Source organism: Sminthopsis crassicaudata, chromosome 5 (assembly GCF_048593235.1).
Source record: "Sminthopsis crassicaudata isolate SCR6 chromosome 5, ASM4859323v1, whole genome shotgun sequence".
NCBI classification, from domain to species: domain Eukaryota; kingdom Metazoa; phylum Chordata; class Mammalia; order Dasyuromorphia; family Dasyuridae; genus Sminthopsis; species Sminthopsis crassicaudata.
The window spans coordinates 62,610,532-62,629,429 of record NC_133621.1 but is presented as its reverse complement, the minus strand read 5'-3'; the positions used below and the strand labels follow the sequence as shown (position 1 = coordinate 62,629,429).

Here is an 18,898-nt window from a genome sequence, read left to right as displayed (position 1 = left end):
AAATATGTTTCAAAAGTTAAGTTCATAGGTAATAATAGGCTATGAAAACTTTTCATTACAGGGATCAAGTTTAGTGGCTTATATTTTTTTCCCCATCCTTTCTGTGTAGAGAGAAATAACAGGGAAACATGGGGTTAATTTTCAGGTTTGTCTTACCTTTCCTGCATAATGATGAATTCCAAAAGTAAGCTCCAGTCTTTTAGCCCTCCAGAAGTGCTTTGATTTCAAGTTAACTTCAAATTTTTCTGTAGGAAACATACATCATGGATCTTCATATGGGGCATCTTGTCTTGCACAATAGAGATCATATGTTTGTGTAATGTAGGCATGAACTTATTAATTATCAAAAGAAGGCACATCATCTATATCAGAGAAGAATTAGATTTATGCTCCTTGGTGCCCTTATGGACCACAGCACTTAGCCCGCATTAATCTAGAAGAAGGGATAGGTATTGCAGAAAGACAGATTTGAGTTTTACATATGGTTAGCATTACTAACAATGAGAGCGATCTCAAAATGAAATAGGTTTCTGTAGGATGTAATGAATTATCCATCACTAGAAGTCTTTGATAGGGGCTAGATGCATTTTTTTTATCAGGGATGTTGAAGAGGGGATTCTCATTCAGATAATATGTTAACTGATGGTAAGGCAGTTGTCTTCAAGGTGGGACTTCTGGAATCATCCAAAGGACTACAAAGATAACCAGTGGGAGGATGGGAAGATAACTTTCATCATATTTGATGACATATCCCTGATAACCAATGTGGGGATTGTCTCCAACACACCTTCACCTACCCCTTACTCATCATAATCCAACATTCCCTCTCTATCCTCCTTCTTATAATGTTTAAGTTTCCAACCTCTCCTTTTCTGCCCTGAGATGGACTTTTCTTGTAATAGAATAACCTGAGACCTGGACACACAGCAGCAGCTGCTCAGTTGTGATTGGGAGTACTTCTCCCAAACATCCCCAACTTACCTGTCCCCTGTTCCCCAGATCACATTATGACTGGGGGAGCATAATCATTTTTTTTGTCCAGATGGGAGGGGGTATGTGTGATAAAAAACCAACAACTTTGGAATATAAGTTATGCTAAGAACTTTACATACTCATCATATTTGATCCTCCCAATTGTTATTATTATGCCAATATTTCAGATGAGGAAACTAAGGTGAAGCAAGATCAAGGGCCATGCCCTTGATCACACAACTGATAAGTCTCAGAAACAAGATATACGTCCCAGAGTTCTCAGTCAAGTCCAAGAGTCTCTCCAATATGCTACACTGCCTCTCTAGATTACTGCAGAGTTTTCTTTCAGATTTGAGATTCTATGATTCAAAGATAGTAATAAAGCAAAGCCGGGAAACCCACTCAATTTCCTTTAGATATTGCCAGAACTTGAGATCTTTGATTTCAGAGTTTTATAGAGATTTCATCCAATGGTTTTTCCTTACAGAAAAGCCTGGAAAATTTTTTTGAATTCTTAGAAGAGAGTATTTAGATTTCATAATAAAAATGACTTGCTTTTGTCTACTACTTTAAAAATTAAAAAGCGCTTTTCTCACAATAAGTCTCTGAGGTAGATGGTGCAAGTATCCTCATTTTACTGATGGGAAAAACCGATTTGTACATGATCATATGCTAAATAGTCCTGGAGTTATGATTTAATTCCAGGTTTCATGATTTAAATCCAGAGTTCTTTTCACTAAATTATGAGATTAACCCTATGTATTTAATAGTAGCAAGGGTTCTTAACCATTTTTATGTGTCTTTGATCTTTCTGGCAGTTTGATATAAGTAGACATCCTTTCTCAGAATGAGTTTTTGTTAAATGACTTGCTTAAGGTCACATAGCTAGTAAGTGTCTGAGTTTGATTTTGAATCCAGGTCCTCCTGACTCCATAGCTAGTTCTCTATCCATCTAGTTGCCCCCAGAATAATGTTTTCAATGCATTAAATAAAATTCAAAGGAAACCAATTATATTATAATACAATGATCAAAATATTAAGAATTTAAATCTACAAAGTCCAGATGGAGAACCCTTGAAGTGAAGATGCTGCTGATGCTGGTTGATTGAGGAATTTTTATTTTTATAAATCAACTAGTAAAATGTTGTCCATTTTCTGAGAGTTTAAGGTTCATATTACCCTAGGAACTTGACAAATCTAATGGGGGAAGAGATTATGAAAATTTCTATGGTTCTCAGGCATAGAATCATTAATAAAGCATCATTAAGAAAGGAGATGTTTATATGAGATACTTTTTGAGTGGATAACTAAAACTTGTTCCTTTCAACAGTGAAATAAAAAATCTGCCACACTAAGACAAAGCGCCTACTGCCATACTTTCTAGAAGAAATCACTCTCCTTAGAGGAAAGTGAATGCTTTCAAGCTTCTTTATTCAATCTCAGTTAACTGGGAAGTTATTCTTCTTTCCTTTTCATATTCAGTTTTATTAGACAACCAACTAAAAGAACAGCATAGGAGATTCCTGCTGAGACTTAAAGGAATAGAACCAGGCTTACAGTCAGGAAAACTAACTTTAAATTCTAATTCTAATTTTACTGCCAATAGCTATAGGACCTTTCTCATCTGTAAAATGGGCATAATAATATCTTATTACTTAACTCAAGATTGTTGTGAGGGAAATTGTGAAGTGCTATACAAATTTGAGTTATAATAGGTACATTGTACTTTAAAGTGTACTATCAAAAGTGATGAGAGGAATAAACCCCTAGACTTTAACCATGTTAAATGGAGATAGAATATAAGTCTATCCCAGTAACACTTATCTATCATCATTAAGGAAGGAAAGGAGATTATCCATGAGTGTTATTTTTTTTTCTTGAGAAGATAACTAAACCTTTTTCCTTTGAATACTAAAATTAAAAAGAAATCATATTTCGTGAAATGCTTTCAAAATTTACTTCACACTTCATCTACCTCTTAAGCAAAGTGTGCCAAATGTACTTTAATCTTTTCTTAATGTCCCAGGGTTTTCATTATGAATATGTCTGATTATATTGTGGTACATGTGATGTAATAATGCTTTCATGGGCCATGGACTTGCATAGGCTTGTTTGAATCTACACTAAATGACCCCAGGTTACCATAGAATATGCTATTTTATTTCTTTTTCTCTTCTGTATCTGCATTTAGCAGAGTGCCTGGTTCATAGTAGGTATTTAATATTTACCAACTGTTTTGCTGCCAATGTCATCTGTCAAATTTCAGCATTTTGGGGCTTCTCCTTATGCTGTACTTCTTTCCTTTTTGCTTCAAATTTTGGGTTTTGTAAATTCTCAGGACCTAGGAAAAGTCCACTTGAAGGTGGCCATGGTTAATATGGGTATGGGGGAGATAGAGAAGTACAGGCAGCAACCCAGTAGAACTCTCCTAATGTTCCCCTCCAAACAACTTAAAAATAACATATAAAATTGAATGCTGGCCTGGCAGGGTCAACAAAATGTTCCAGGGAGACATTTTTCCCAAGCTTAGGTAGGTATTAGGTAGCTATAAGAGGTCTATAACATTGGAGTGGGGGCCCGGCCTGGTATCCAGCACCACTAGGTCTGAGCCTTGGAGGTAGCTACAACATCAACAGCAGCTTCAGGAACTCTCAGATCAAGGATTGTTAAGGGGGTCTGACAAATGGTCAGAAAAAGGGAACCCTTTGATGACACTACTGGGATCTGTTTATAGAGTGCCAACTAAAAGGATAGTCTCTGCTGAGACTTAAAGGAAAAGAACTTGGCTTGGAGTCAGACACACTTTTACTTACCTCCTAAACCTCTTAAGTTGTCATGGGCTTGAAAAATGTCACTTTGACCTTTTGTTGACTCTGACACTCCAGAATTCAATTTTTTATGTTATTTTTAAATTGTTTGGAGGAGAGTGTTATGAGAGTTCTGCTGATTTGCTACCTTTATTGCTTTGAACTTTGGAAGTAGAGTAACTAACAGTATCATTTGTTTGGTGACTCTATTGCCCATTTGCATTTCTGGGATGAAGCTCAAAGGTAGAGAGGAGATACTTGTTGATTGGTCACAAAGGAGCAGTTTAAGTGTGAAGGGAGCACTAATGCAGGGGGGAAAGGAGACCTACTGGTAAAGACCAGAGCACAGACCAAGAAAGCAGTGATAAGAACTCTTCATGGATCATACTATCTACTATAAGACTCAAAAAAAGCATAAAATATATCAGAAACATAAAAATATAAATTATAAAAAACTTAATAAGGTTAAAACTGTTTATAATCCTATATGGAAAGATGATTCATATAAGTCATAAAATCTTTGTCATTATAGGACAGTTAGAAGGATTCTATATAGACCGAAGGCATGTGACTCTATTATGGTGGGATGATTTCAAAAAAACATGAAAGAGTAAGAAACAGGGATATATACTGAAAAAGGGGGAAGGTAGAGGAGGAATGGGGAAAGTTATCTCACATAAAAGAGGCCCACAAGGAAGAGCTTTGATAATGAACAGGAACACACCATAGAGTTGAGTGTAGAAATTTATCTTACTCTATAGAAAAGCTAGAAGGGAAGGGACTAAGAGAAAGAAGGAATGAAAAAAGGGAGGACAGATTAAAGGAAGTAGTGTTCAGAAGCAAAACAGGATTTTGAGGAGGATCCGGAAAAAAGAAGAGAAGAATAAAAAGAAAACAAAATAATAGAAGGAAATAGACACTTAGAAATCATAAGTGAGAATGTGCATGGAATAAATTCATCCATAAAAAGGAAGGATAGCAGATTAGATTAGAAACCAGATTCCAACAGCAGTTTACAAGAAACACACAAAATAGAAACACATGCAGACAACACTCACACACACACACACACACACACACACACACACACACACACACAGGTTAAAATAAGGTATAGGAGCAGAATCTATTATGCGGTAGAAAAGGTAGAAGTAGAAATCATGATTTCAGACAAAGCAAAAGCAAAAATAAACCTAGATAATCAGGGAAACTATATTTTGCTAAAAGATACTATAGAAAGTGAAGTAAAATTAAAAATATTTCAGCAAGTTTCTCTGACAAAGTTGATTTCTCAATTTTAAAGGGAACTGAATCAAAGTTATAAAAGTAAAACCCATTTCCCAATGAATAGTCAAAATATATTAAGAGGTAATTTTGAGAAGAAATCAAAATTATTTACAGTTATATAAAAAGGTCTAAATCACTATTGTTTAGAGAAATGCAAATTAAAACTCTGGGTTTTTATCTTACACTTGTCAGAAACAAAATGTGCTGGAGAAGATAGGGCCACAGATGCAGTAGTAATCAAAACTATTGATAAATCAGATGAAAAATGTACCAGATCACTCTTGATTAGAGAAATGCACTTTTCAACAATTCTGCAATTAAACTCTGCACATTAAACAACTCACACCTATTATAGTAGATAACATGGCAGAAAAGAAAAATGATAAATGTTGGAGGAGGCATGGGAAAATAGGAACACTAATGCACTATTGGTGGAATTGTAAACTGATTCAACAATTCTGGGGAATAATTTAGAATTATGCCCAAAGGGCTATCAAATTGTGCGTATACTCTTTAACCTAGCAATACCAGTAGTGTATTTATACCCCAAAGAGATCAGAGCAAAGGGAAAAGGATCCAGTTTTACAAAAATATTTCTAGCAACACTTTTTTTTGTGGTGGCAAAAAATTTGGAAACTGAGAGGATGCCCATCAGGTGGGAAATAGTTGAATAACTTTGGTACATGATTAAGATGAAATACTATTATGGCATAAGAAATGGTGAGAAGCATCGTTTCTCAAAATTCTGGGAAAAATTATATAAACTCTGATTATAAATTGAAGTCTAATTTCCTTGCTTTTTTTTTTGCCTTTTTGGTAACATGGCTAAAATGAAAATATATTTTGTATGATTTCATATATGTATTGCTTGCCTTCCCAGTAGTTAAGGGAGGGATAGGAGTGAGGATGAGAATTTAAAACTCAAAAATTAAAAGAAAAATGAAAAAGGACAGCTAGATGGCACAGTAGATAGAGTGCCCGCCCTGAAGTCAGGAGGACTTGAGTTCAAATTTGACCTAAGACAATTAATACTTCCTAACTGTGTGACCCCAATTGCCTCAGCAAAAAAAAAAAAAAAAAAAAAAAAAAAAAAAAAAAAAAAAAAAAAAAAGGAGAAAACAAATAATTAAAAAATAAGTGGTTATGGCCATCTTTGCAAATTATAATGCATGGACTTTGTATATTTTCAGGTTCACTACTGTCTTGTGAATGAAAGAGGTTGTTAGAAATTTGACTTTTAGGGAAATGTGGGATTAATGACTTGATAGAGTGGAACCCTAGAGTATTTCAGATTTAGAATGAGTTTTAGAGAGAAGTATTATTGAAAGAAAAGGGGCTTTAGTTTGACTAAAAGTTCACTGTGCAAAATTCACTTACCAACAAGGGTCTGATCAGTGGCGTTAGGGAATCGACTTTCTTCATCAAGTAGAGCAAGCAAACCCATTGGTTTCTCCAGAAACATATCTAAAATAGGCCGATTATCTTCATATTCAATAACTCTAGCATCAACCTCTTCATTTAGATATTCATTCTATAATAGGCAATAATACATTAAAAATCATTCAGTTACAAGTTTCTGTTTTCTTTTGGAAAATTATTTTTAGCCCTTAGTTCAGATATTAGTGTATAAGAGATCATTCAATAGTAATTTTTTGAAAATTCAATGTATGTATATTATAATAAAATCTTTTTCTATGACAATATTCTTAATCTAAGTGCATCATTTTATTTCTCCCCACAGTGCTGCAAGCTCTTTTGTAGATAGAATGTTTAGTACAGTAACAAATAGAAGTCTAATTTTTATGCAAAAGAAATACAGATATCTCAAAGTCTTTTAGAATGAAGATGAAGCATGACAATGCTTAAATGCTTAGAAAACTGTAAGAATTTATGGAATTTTGATCTGATCAAGAACAAAGGAGATCTCATCAAAATTAAATCTATTATCCAAGCTTGAAATGCTGTTTGGCATCTACAGAAATAAACATTTTCATAAATCTTCAATCAAGAAAGTGACAGCTGCAATGTGACGAAGGGAATTTCATTAATAACAATATTAGATTCATCATGTCCAAAACTGAACTTGTATCTCTTCCTGCAAACCGGCTTAACTTTCTGATTTCTCTCTTTTTCAGTGGTATAGCATTTATTCAGTAGTCTTTGTAAAGACTTTGGAGTCAGGGGATTTGGCTTTTAAATTCTAGTTTTGCAAGTTACTATTTGTATGCTCTGCATCTGTCACTTAACCTTTATGGGTCTCGATCTTGCTCATCTATAAAATGAAGGCAGTTACATTAGATGGTCTCATAGTCCCTTCCAGCACTAAATGGTCCCAGGAAACCTTAGATTTTTCTTCGATTCTTCTCTCTCCTTAAACCTCCACATCCAATCAGTTGTCATGTATAATTGTTTTTACATTTGAAGTATTTCTTGCCCCCTCCTCTCTGCCCCCATGGCTAATACCCTTAGGTATTCATTATTACTCACCTGCAATATTTAAATAGCCTCCTTATTGATCTTTTTGATTCTGAGATTCACTCTTCCCCATCCTATACAATGTTGTTAGATGTACACAGATGTGTTCCTATCAGTTCTCTGTTCAGAATACTTTACTGGTTTCTGTTCTGAATGGAATAAATTTCAAATCCATAGTTTAAACATGCATAGCCCTTCATGAGGTGCTACCATGAGACCTTTTCAGTGTAACTTTCAGTAACCCTACCATATAGTTAAATTTAAATAGTTAAATAGTAATCATTCTTTACTTTCCCACTCCTCCATGCCCCACTATTCCTTCTACTTGGAATATCTTTGATGTTTAAATTCTACCCATTTAATGGAAAACTATCATTCTGTAAAAATGATGAGCAAGTATATTTCAGAAAAACATGGAAAGACTTACATGAACTGATGCTGAATGAAATGAGCAGAACCAGGAAAACATTTCACACAGTAGCAACAAGATTGTGCGATGATCAACTGTGATAAATTTACGATAATATGGTTTTTTGAGACAGTTCTAAAAGATTTGTGATGAAAATGATATCCACATTGAGAGAAAGAACTATGGAGACCAAATAAAGATCAAAGCATACTATTTTGACCTATTTTTCTTTCCCACAGTATTCCCCTTTTGTTCTGATTATTTTTCCACAATATAACTAATATAGAAATATGTTTTACATTATTGTACATGTAAAACCTACATTAGATTGCTTACTGTATTGGGGAGTGGGAGAGAAGGGAAGGAGGGAGAAAAATCAGCATTTTAAAAAAATAAGTGTTGAAAACTATTTTACATATACTTGTATGGCCAGATTGTAGGGCTAGTATACAATAGATGAGAAAGCTGAGGCTGAGAGAAGGTTGTGACTTAACCAAGACAAAAAGAAGATAAATGAGAATCACAGCACAGACTTGAATTTAGCTCATCTAATTCCAGATTCAATATTCTTCCCACATCTCCTATTATTTTGCAAACCACTTTAAGTCAGGGGCCATATTTTTTTTTTTTTTTGTTTGTTTCCTGAATCATGACTTCTAACAACATGCCTCTCACACTTTTGATGCTAAATAAGTTCCTGATGAAAGTTTAAAAATAATGAAAATTTCAATGAAAAACCAACTTAACTGTGACGTGCTATAGTTATGAACAATGCAGGCTATTTCAATTTTCCTAAGGCTGTGTTTATGTGTACAACAGATTTATGATCTTACTCATTCGGGTACTCACTCCAGTGGCACAGATCACAAACGTAATCTCAACCTATTTGCCTTTTATCCATGTTGTCTTTTCTTCCTTTAAGGCTCATGACATCCACCCAGAGTTCTGTGTACTTTTCACTGTCTCTTAACATGATATGGACACAACATGGCACTATGGATGGTCCAGTGGCTATCTACCACCACCAAATTGGCCTAATTCTTTTTCCAGTCATATGTTGTCTTTAATTATATTTTCGATGTTTGTGTGTGTGTGTGTGTGTGTGTGTGTGTGTGTGTGTGTGCAATTAGTCATCTGAAGCATCCTGTATCAGTGCTTTACATGTGTCTTCCCATTGCTCTCTAGGTGACCTACAGTTTTGGTTCTTTGAAGACTATGGCATTGAATTCCATTATTTATAGCCATATGATATCATCAGAAGACTATGGGTATTAGAAAGATTTTTGCCAGGGAAAAGAAAAATCAATGAAAATGTTAGCCAGCTTATTTATTTCCAATTCTAAATCTGTATTTATTACACATCTGAAGTGCTTGTTCAAAATAAGTATCATAAAAGTGGAACTTGGAATTTCAGAGGTGGGTAAGAGCATTTTGGGGTATAAAAATCAGGGAACACTTTATGAAAAAGGTAACATTTGAGCTAAGCCAGAAAAGATGGGTAGAATTTCACTGTCTGAAAGGGGTGTTTGTGTGTGTCTTGTGTATATGTTTGTGTATGTGTGTGTGTGTGTGTGTGTGTGTGTGTGTACATGCATTCTTGCATTACAGGCAGAAAGGTAGCAAGATTAAAGACATGAAATTATGTAATCTCAAGGTATTCTTATGAAATTCTACAGTTTTGTTATGAGGGGATTCAAACATCAAGTGGTGGTGAGAATTGAATGAGCCACACTGACTCTTATCTTTAACTCAATTCTCAAGTCAAAGCTCATGCCCCTTCCTATTCAATTATGGAATTTCTAGTTCTGTAAAGTAATTTCTTGCCAGTTACTGAATAAGCAAATTAATTTACGTAGAATTGTCATTTTTATTATATTAGCTTGGCCTACTCATGAGCACTTGATATTCTTCCAATTGTTTGAATCTGACTTTATTTCTGTGGAAAGCACTTTATAATTTTGTTCATATTGTGAGAAAACTTTATTCAATTGTAGGAATTGTAAAAAACAAAACAAAACAAAATTCTATTGCATTGTTTGAACTTAGTCCTGCATGCTGGGAAGCTGGACCATCTCTACCTGATGGTAGATTATTCTGACCAGACACCCAGTCAGATTCAAAGACTGATGCATGGAGTTTTCTACAACTCATAGGTCTTATTTGAAAACTGATCCTGTACTAGCCAATCATTTAGTTATTGTTTCCATATTCCATTGATTGAATACACACATGGAGAAAGTGGGACACCTCTTTTTTTTGTTTTAGGTAATTTGCACCTGTTCATTTTCTCCCTCCCAACTTAGAAGATTCCCAATTTTTTTCTCCAATTAGAATTCAGGTACCTAATTTTGTATTCTGGTTAATTGTTTTCTTTTAAATAATTGTTTTTATTTGATCAGTTGTTTTTAATGCATAAAATCTGTCTTCTGTTATATTCAGGGCCCAGAGACAAGGTTGAGGACATTTGGTCATGTTCTCTTATGCAATTAGCACATAATTGCTTAATAAATTGAAATGCTTGGAAGCTTGAACTTTTGTTTTCTTAGACTTTTATCTTTTATTTGCCACATTTTGTAGTTACAGGAATAGATATTTTGAATCAGAAGAGATTTACAATGTTGTATAGTCCAACTTTCTGCTTTTATAGAGGAGAAAATGGAGGTCTAGAGATGAAATGACTTGCCCAAGGTCTCATAGGTACTAGGTGGTAAAGCTAGAATGTGATTAGGTATCAAATATAATATTTTTTCACTATAACAGGATACCTCCCCAAAATGTGCTGAAATGTGTGATAAAAGTGATATTGTGGAAGAATTACTTTGGCAGTGATATACAGGTAGATGGGACTGGAGAAAAAGAGATTAGAGTCTGGGAAATAAATGACTTAAGAAGCTACTGTAAAGCTCAGGCAGGAAATATGAAAGCTCTGAAGGAGGATGATAGCAGTGAAATTATAAGAGAGAGGGCATATTTCAGAGATAGTATATAGAAAAAATGGAAAAATTGGGCAAATATTAAATTGATGTGAGGGAGAAAGGAGGAATAAAAAATTACTTTGAGTTTTCTGTTATAGACAAATGGGAATAACAGTGATATTACTAAGAGAAACCAGCACAGGAGAGAAACAGATTTTTTTGAGGGAAGATAGGAACTCCCATTTTGGACATGTTGAGTCTAAGAAATAAGTATGGTACACAGGTGAAAATGTGTAGGAGGCAATAAAAGATAAGGATATTCAGAGAAACATTAGAAGCTCTATTTGAATTGATGCAAAGTAAGCAGAACTAGAAGAATAATATACACAATGACTAAAATAATGCAAATTAAAACACCACAAATGGTAAACGAACTCCAAATTCAGAGAAAAGAAAAAGAAACCAGCAATAAAGTTGTTAAGAGAGTTTGGATAGTAGCTTTATGGAATTTAAGAAGGTGGGTGATTATGTGTCAAATCTTGGAGACAAATCAGAGAAGATGACTAAGAAGAGCCACTGAATCTGACAGGACATTTAAGAAACCAATTTTAGGCTCAGAAAGCTCAAAAAGTGGAGGTCAAGTCATTAATGTACAGTAATCTTTCCAGAAGCTTAACGGAGAAAAAGTAAAACATGCAATCGAACAAAACAGTCTGCGAATAAAATATCATGGAAGACATATATATTTTACATACACATTTCACATGTATGTTTGTTTACAATGGGAAAGTATGAAGAGAATATGGTGAATAAGAATTAACTGAGGACACAAGGGAAAGAAATAACTGGTAAAGAAGCTCTCAGAAGAGATGAGAAGGCATGGCAGCAAAGGCAGGTAGAGGATTTGTCTTGGAAAAAGGGGCTTCTTTATTTCCTTATTCAGCATCAGTTTTTTTGTGGAAGCTTGGAGGGACCCAACATTATTTAAATAATAAAATATCTAATAATGACAGCTAGCCTTCATGTAGCAATTTAAAATTTGCACAATGCTTTCCAAATGTTATTTCATTTTATCCTCATAACAACTCTGAACTATTGAACTATGATCATTCCCATTTTACAGATGAGGAAACTGAGGCTGAGGTTGAGCCACTTGTTCAGATTCACATAGCTAATGTATGGGAATTAGGATTTTAACCCAGGTCTTTTTAAATTCTGGACCAGAGTTTTACCATAACATCACTTAGATATTTTTATCGTTCTTTTAATATTCTATTATAATCTACAAATGATGTTGTTCTCAAAGGATATCTCCCTCTGGCTCTGGATCACAAGCCCTCCCAAACTGTACTAGATCTTACCAAGTTGGAAAGATTTCAAAAGTTAGGCTAATGATGAGCTTAAAGTCTATATTCTGATGATAAAGTCTTTTGTAAACAGTCAACAAGCATGTAGTAAGTACCTACTATGTGCCAGGCACTGTTCTAAGTACTGGGGATAGAAAAGAAGGTACAGAAGCAGTGCATACTCTCAATGAACTACTCATTTAATAGTTATGGTCAGCACACAGGCAAAAATGTTTGTGGCAGCCCTTTTTGTAGTGAACAGAAACTGGAAACTGAGTGGATGCCCATCAATTGAAGAATGGCTGAATAAATTGTGGTATATGAATATTATGGAATATTATTGTTCTGTAAGAGATGATTAGCAGTATTATTTCAGAGAGGTCTAGAGAGATTTAGATGAACTGATGCTGAGTGAAATGAGCAGGACCAGGAGATCATTATGCATGGCAACAAGATTATACAATAATCAGTTCTAAAAGACCGGGCTCTCTTCAACAGTGACATGATTTAAACCAATTCCAATTGTTCAGGGATGAAGAGAGGCATCTATACCCAGAGAGAGAACCATGGGAACTTAATGTTGATCACAACATAGCATTATCTGTTTTTCTGTTATTTCCTTGCATTTTTGTTTTCCTTCTCAGGTTTTTTTTTTTTTTTTTTTTTTCTTTCTAGATCCGATTTTTCTTGTGCAGCAGAATAATTGTATAAATATATATATATATACATATATATATAGGATTTAACATATATTTTGATATATTTAATATGTATTAGACTACTTGTCATCTAGGGAAGGGGTTAGGGGAAAAGAGGGGAAAATTTGTAACAGAAAGATCCCATGGATTCCATGGAAAAATTACCCATGCATATGTTTTGTAAATAAAAAGATTTAATAAAAAAAATTAGTCTCATTATCAGAGACTGGTCAGCAGGGGATGACTTTTTTTTTGTCCATAGCAACTAAGAAAGACTTGACTAAGTTGAAGGGGCTGCCACCCACACTGCCCTGATGGAGCAAGTCCCATACTGAGGAAATGACAAATCCCTAAAGTGCTGAAGTAAGCAATAGCCACTGTAAGAGCCAGAATAAGCAGAACTCTTTGTTACTTCTTAAGGAGTACATAATAGACAATTCTGTTTACTAGGCACAAAAATTGGGCTTTATAAATTATAAGCTTCTTCCCCTTCAAGGCTACCTTGGCAGATTCATGCAGACTTATGATTTTTACTATTAGACAGGCCATGATGACAGCATATTACAGTTTAAATGGTAACAGAAAAGTTCAAAAGTGATTTTGGTATATGACTTCCATTGAAACCATTGAAGGTTAAGGTCCAAACTAATGTATTTGTCATTTCTATTTGCTTGTGTCAAATTCTACAAGACAGAGATGAGTAACTTGAAATATAATAAGCTCCACTTCAAAATACTTATTATTTGGGTTGACTCAATGCTGACAGAGAAACAAAAAGGACTATTATTTAGGTTATAAATTATGGATAGGGAAATAATCAGGGAGAAAATCTCTGTATTTTAATACTTACAACCATAAAATATTAGAAATGGAAAAGACTTAGAGATCTGCTAGTCCAAGCTTAAATAATTAGTTAGAGAAAGAAGGATACTTGAATAAGATTGCATTTGAATTTTGTATTGAAGAATGCTTGAGATTTCAATAGGTTTAGATAGCAAAGATGGTGGCAGTTTTGGGGGGGGTATGTGAGAAGCATATATGGAACCTATTTCTGGCAGAGGAAACTTTAGCAAAGACATAGATGGGGAAGTTGTAGCTGTGAAGTATATAGTATTTGCTCTGGCTGTGGTTAGTGAAGTAATAGCCTGCTAATGCTAGAAATTTGGATTGGATCAATAAATGGAGAAACTTAAAAGAAAGGTACAGTAAGAAGCATGAACTTAATTCATTAAGTACTGGGGAATTGTTGAATCTGTCTGAGCTAAAGAATGATATGATTGGACTTGCCATTTATCAGGACCAACATCTCTGAAGTAGGGAAAACTAGGGGATAGGTTGAAGATAGGTTGAAGCATAGCCTGTTCTCTCTGATTGAAGAAAACCAGTCCTAAAGAATGGAGTGGGTTAGTTAACACATTCTTCTCTTTGAGACTAAATGAAAGGAATACAAAGAAAAGTCCTAAAGAGTCTCTTTTCCTTTAACTATGGAATAAATAAAAACATTTGGTGCATATAGGGCCCAAGTAATACTAATGTAAAGAAAAGAGACAGTGTAAGATAGTGTCAAGGAAAAAAAAACAATTGATTTGAAAAATAGATCAATGAGAGATTATTTAAGAATTATTGGGCTGGTGGGAGGATTCTGGGAAGATAGCTGAGTAGTTCAGAAAATTCCAAGATTTCCAGATTTCCCCCAGAAACAAAAAAAATTGTGGTTTGGGATAAAACATTAGTGAAAAACAAATTAGATTGGGGCAGAACTGGAGTTCTCCATGAACAACTTGAGAAGTCCCAAAGAAAGACCCCAGGGCAGAGATATAATCAATGTGAAAAGTAAACACCTCTAAGCTCTACAGAAACAGCATGTAGGGAACCCTTGGACTAGCTGGGCTTACAGGCAGCCTCAGCTGAAACTGCAGGAACTTTAACCTCCTAGACATTGTGGGATGTTAGGTGTTTAAGTAAGGACAGTTTGAGTGAATCTCTGCCCATAAGGAATGCCAGGCCGGGCTGTGCTGGGGAGACTCATCCTGCTTGAGAAGAAACCAGCACACACTGAGAGAATGCTATAGGGAACCTGCTGGCTGCTGGCACTTACATAAAGGTGGAGTTCTTGGTTTGGAGTTCCAGGCCAGAGGAAAGAATTGGAGTAAAGCCACAGCACTCCCCATCCCCCAGGATTAGAGATGCTTACATTAATAAGTTCTCATTTAAAAAAATGATCTGGCAAAGGAGAAAGAATCCAACCTCAGATACTCATTATGGGACTAGGGAAGACTAGGATTCATTTTTAGAGGAAGACATTGAAAGAAAAAAAAGCCTTTTCTACCCCAAAGAGTAATGTTAAATGGCTACCTGCCCTGAAAGAATTTAAAGAAGAATTCAAAAGAGATTTTATGCAAATGAGAGAGATTGAGAAAAAATTTTAAAAAACATCCAAAAAAATTAAAAAAGGAAATCAATCAATTAGAAAAGGAGATCCAGAGTCTTAAAGAAGATGATTCTTTGAAAATTAGAATTAAGCATAAGATCTGGATGAAACAAGATTGCCCACTATCACCATTACTATTAATATTGTATTACAAATGTTAGTTCTAGCAATAAAAGAAAAATAAAAGAATTAGAGTAGGTAATGAGGAAATGAAATTATCACTCTTTGCAGATGATATGATGGTATATTAGAGAATCCACTAAAAACTACTAGAAACAATTAACAACTTAAACAAGTTACAGGATACAAAATAAATCCACATAAATCATCAGCATTTTTACATATTACCAACAAAGTTCAGCAACAAGAGATACAAGGAGAAATTTCACTTAAAATAACTGGAGATAATATAAAATATTTGGGAGTGTACCTGCCAAGATAGGAAGTCTTGAAAAGTCAGAAACTATATGCTTTCCACAGAAATAAAGTCAGATTCAAACAATTGGAAGAATATCAAGTGCTCCTGAGTAGGCCAAGCTAATATAATAAAAATGACAATTCTACCTAAATTAATTTGCTTATTCAGTAACTGGCAAGAAATGACAGAGCTAGAAAAAGTTAGTAACAGTTCATCTGGAAGAACAAAAGTTCAAGAATTTCAAGGGAATTAATAAAAAAAAAATGCAAGGGAAGGTGGCCTATCTATACCAGACCTAAAATTATATTTTAAAGCAGTGGTAATCAAAATGATTTGGTACTGGCTAAGAAACAGATTAGTTGATCAGTGGACTAAGTTAGGTTCACAAGACATAATAGTCAGCGCCGATAGAAATCTAGTATTTGATAAACCCAAAGATCCCAGCTCCTGGGATAAGGATTCATTATTGACAAAATTGCTGGGAAAAATTGGAAATTAGTGTGGCAGAAATTAGGATTGACCCATACCTAACATCATATATGAAAATAAGGTCAAAATGGGTTCATGATTTAGACATAAAGAGTGATACTATAAGCAAAGTAGAAGAACAAAGGATAGTTTCAGATCACAACACAGTATTTTCATCATTTTTGTTAGTTGCTTGCTTTTTTCTCTTTCTCATTTCTTTTCCTTTTTGATCTTATTTGATCCATGATAAATGTGGAAATATGTATTGTAAAATTTCACATATTTGACATATATTGATTGCTTGCTGTCTAAGGGAAAGAGTGGGAGGAGAGAGGAAGAAAAATTTGGAGCACAAAGTTTTGCAAGGGTTGATGTTGAAAACTATTTTTGCATATATTTCGAAAATAAAAAGCTACTATTATTTTAAAAAAAGAGAAAATTAGAATTGGGCAAGAGGAAGCCAATGAAGCTATAAGAGATTAAGAAATAATAAAACAAAATATAAAGAAGGAAAAAATTGAAGACAATATGAAACATTTTAGAAAAAAAACAATAGCTCTGGAGAAAAGATTAAGGGAAAAACAGAAGAATAATAACCTCAAAGAGACCCCACAAGGAAAACATATAGGAACATTATTGCAATTTTTCAACCCCCCCATAGAAAAGACAAAATTTTACAGAAAACAAACAAATAAAAATTCTAATTCAAATGTGCTGGGGCCAATATTGGAATTGTACAGGATCTACCAGCAGCTACAATAAGAGAGATGCAAGGAAAAAATTGAAGACAATATGAAACATTTTAGAGGAAAAACAATAGCTCTGGAGAAAAGATCAAGGAAAAGACAGAAGAATAATAACCTCAAAGAGTTCCCACAAGGCAAACACATAGGAACATTATTGCAAATTTTCAACCCCTCCCCCATAGAAAAGACAAAATTTTAGAGAAAACAAACAAATAAAAATTCCAATTCAAATGTGCTGGGGCCAATATTGGAATTGTACAGGAGCTACAATAAAAGAGATGCAGCTTCTGGAATAGTACTGTTAACAATCAAAAGAATTAGACCTATAGCCAAAAATATTATATCAAGAAAAATTAAGTATAATATTGAACAAAAATTCCCCAGATTTTAAATATTTTGTCTCAACCAAACCTGAAATTTAACATATTAGAGCCAACTTATAAGAGCCAATAATTGCAAGGGTCTCAATAACAACGAACTATTTATGTTTTATATGTGGAAATATAAACCTAATGTCTAAGACTGACATTAATAATTGGGTAGTTCAAAAGCAAGACTGAGGTAGAGTTGAGTAGGATCTGGCTAGAAAAGCAAAACTTTCTAGGAAAAGGTAAAAATAGTAATTAGGCTAGACAAATGAATTGCAAAGAAAGAAGCGATATAGAGGCATTAGATGGGGAAGGAGGTCTGGTAGTTCTGAAAACCTATTTCTACTAGGAATGGGTTAAATAGAGAACAATACATACACACACATATACAAAATATATACATTATCATTCTTCAAAATCTATAAAGAAATATGGGGAGAGGGAATAGGATAAGGGGTATAGAAGGGTGTGTAGAATTATGGCAGTGGGATAAGATGTGTTGATTAATAGTAAAGGGTGGAATAGGACAAGGTGGAGTACAGAAAGATGTTTCTATTTAAGGAGAGTGGTATATAGATTAATGGGAATGAGATAAAGATAAAGAGGGAGGGAAAGGTAGGGAGGGAACATAAGGAAGAGATCCACAGGTGGGGGGTGATTAAGTAACAGTAAAGCAAATTAAAGAATAAAACTAAAGCAGAAAAGCTAGCAGGAGTAGGAAATAAGAGATATAAACAAATACAATAACAAGGATCAGGAGTAGAATTTATTAGGGGAAAAAAAAAAGCAGGGCTAGTAATCATTAATCTCAAAGTCAAACAAAGATTCAGTCAAGAGAGTAATCTACGTTATATATCAGTAATAGTAATATTGTTTTAGATACATGTCTACATACATGTAATGGGTATGTATGTGTGTAGGCATGTATATGTGCGGATAAGTATGCAGACATGTACTTGTGTGTGTATATATATATATATATATATATATATATATATATATATATATATATATATATATTTACATAATAAATCCATGTTTGACTGTAGCCTTCTTGAGGAATGGGGGGGGGGAGTGAAAAAAAGGGGGGAAGGATAAAATAAAAAGTGCACAGTAAAAAATAAAAGAATAAGAGAAGACAGGACTGATGAATATAATGTCTTCTATTATTATATCTGTTTTCTTGAAATGGAAATTTATTCTTATATATTTTGAATCTTTCCTGACCTTCTTCTGGGCACATAACAGTGTTTCCTTTTTTTTTTTTTCCATGCCCTTTTTCTTTTTGATTTTTTTCATTCTGTATTTAGCTCTAAATCAATCAATCAATAATTATTGGACTATCTGAAAGTCATGATTTAAAAAAAAGAAAACTGAGGCACCACTTTTCAAAAAATTATCAAAACTTCCCTGATATCTTAATTCCTGAGAATAAAGTAGAAATACAAGATCCCATTGATCACTTCCTGAAAGAGATAACAAAATGATAGCTGCCAGAAATATTACAGTAAAATTCCTTGGCCCCCATTAAGAAGTAAATGTTGCAAGCAGCCAGAAA

General features: G+C 34.1%; 1 protein-coding gene across 1 annotated transcript in view; it reads right to left on the bottom strand.

The window, feature by feature from the left end:
* The window catches only part of MYO3A (myosin IIIA), a 209,129-nt gene that overhangs the window by 65,007 nt on the left and 125,224 nt on the right, over positions 1 to 18,898 (bottom strand). Inside the window, exons 19-20 of the mRNA XM_074269536.1 lie at positions 6,444 to 6,597; positions 157 to 245 (exon numbers count right to left, since the gene is read on the bottom strand). Coding sequence (XP_074125637.1) covers positions 157 to 245; positions 6,444 to 6,597 — 243 coding nt within the window. The remainder of the gene's footprint in view (positions 1 to 156; positions 246 to 6,443; positions 6,598 to 18,898) is intronic.